Below are 1,522 nucleotides of genomic sequence, written 5' to 3'. Positions count from 1 at the left end.
ACGAGCTAAATAAATGCTTAACAATTAAGTGAATAGAAAGCGTTTATTTCTTGCTAGTGAAGTTGTAAGAAGTCACTTGACATCGTAGTACATTCGTATGTCAGATCTGAAATTTCTGGAAACATGGTAATAAAGATGTTTCAGTATCAAGTATCCCTTCTTGGCATAAATGAAATCAGGCTGATTTTTTTTTTCCAAGATTTTTGCAAAGTTAATGTTTGACAACACTGAGATCTGGTAACATGTGTGCAATGCTAAGCAACACGATAAGGTATAGAAAGCACGGGCTGTTCACAACAGACTGTACAAGTGTATATGGGAATTAGATGAGTTAGGCCATTAAAACAGCATGTTCAAGAGAAACTTTGTCCTAAAGACACAGACTGTAAACACAAGCATAGCTGACGATTTGGCTTTGTCAGAACACTTAATTAGCAATAGAAGCGTCAGATGTCGGTTTCGACCGTGCGAGAAACACATTTCTCTATTATAACTATTTACAAGGGCAAAAACCAATTAAAGACGACGCAGACGGTTGGTTTATCTCCATCTTTCACCTAAAAGCCAAGCAGCGATGCATCACAGGGGCAACCACGGATGACCAGGCCCCCAGTACCCGCCGTGACAGGGCACCGCGGGCAGCGCCGCGTCCCCCCCCTCAGCGCCGGCGGGGCGGCGACACCCCTGTGAGGAGCCCCCCGGAGGAAAGCTCTGCCCTCCCCGCCCAGCCTCGGAGCCTCCCGGGGCAGGAGGGAGCGTTCGCTCCGTCAGGACGCGGCGGCGGACGCCCTGAGCGGGGCGCCAGGACCCGTGCCCGCCGCCCGGCCGTTGGGGAGTTTCCCGCCCGCTCCCTCTGAGGAAAGTTGCGGCTCCCCCCGCCGCCGGCAGCCTCCACAGCGCCGGGACGATTGAAACCTCCCGCCTCGGCACCCCCCGTGCCCACGTCCCCCCAGCCCGGAGGCAGGAGGCGATTTGCACGCCGGCTTGTCTCTGGGAGCGGGCAGCGCCCGTCAGACCTGAGGGACGAACGCCCCCCCCTCTTTCCGCCCCCCCCCCCCGGCCCCGAAAGCCCCTCCCTCGCCCCCTCCCTCGCCGCCTGTCAGTCGGAGCGGAGCGGAGCGGCAACGGCAGAGAGCGGGCGAGAGAGGGAGAGAGAGAGCGAGGAGCCAGCTCTCCCCTCCCTCCCTCTCTCCCTCCCTCCCTTCCTTCCTCCTCTCTCCCTCCCTCCCTCCCTCCTTCCCCCGCTCCCTCCCTCCGCTCTTTCTGCTGCTCTCTCTCTCCCCCCCTCGCTCTCCGCCCCGATCTCCCCGTCCCTCTTCCCTTCGTCCTCCGGCACAGGCACACACGCTCCTTCCCTCTCCCGGCTCTCCTGTCATTTGCCGTGGCATCTCGGGGCGGCCGCCGGCTCCTCCATGCGCCCCGTCGGCTGAGCCGGCCCCCGGCCCCCCCTGTCGCCCCCTCAGCTCCGCTCCCGTACCTGGAGCGAGGCAGGAGCGGCAGCCCGGCAGCATGTCCCGAAGGA

General features: G+C 60.1%; 1 protein-coding gene across 3 annotated transcripts in view; it reads left to right on the top strand.

Moving 5' to 3' along the window:
* The first annotated feature begins 1,128 nt into the window (after positions 1-1,128).
* ZFPM2 (zinc finger protein, FOG family member 2) overlaps positions 1,129-1,522 on the top strand; it is a 312,841-nt gene continuing 312,447 nt past the window's right edge. Inside the window, exon 1 of one of the 3 annotated variants that reach the window (XM_083822270.1) lies at positions 1,129-1,522. This exon is cut by the window's right edge and continues 27 nt beyond it. In XM_083822270.1, the coding sequence (XP_083678396.1) occupies positions 1,510-1,522 (13 nt within the window). In that variant the 5' untranslated portion in view covers positions 1,129-1,509. The other 2 variants (XM_083822269.1, XM_083822271.1) reach the window with 2 other exon arrangements.

This window comes from Anser anser (genome assembly GCF_964211835.1).
Source record: "Anser anser genome assembly, chromosome: 2".
NCBI classification, from domain to species: Eukaryota; Metazoa; Chordata; class Aves; order Anseriformes; family Anatidae; genus Anser; species Anser anser.
This window is presented reverse-complemented; position numbering and strand designations above follow the sequence as displayed.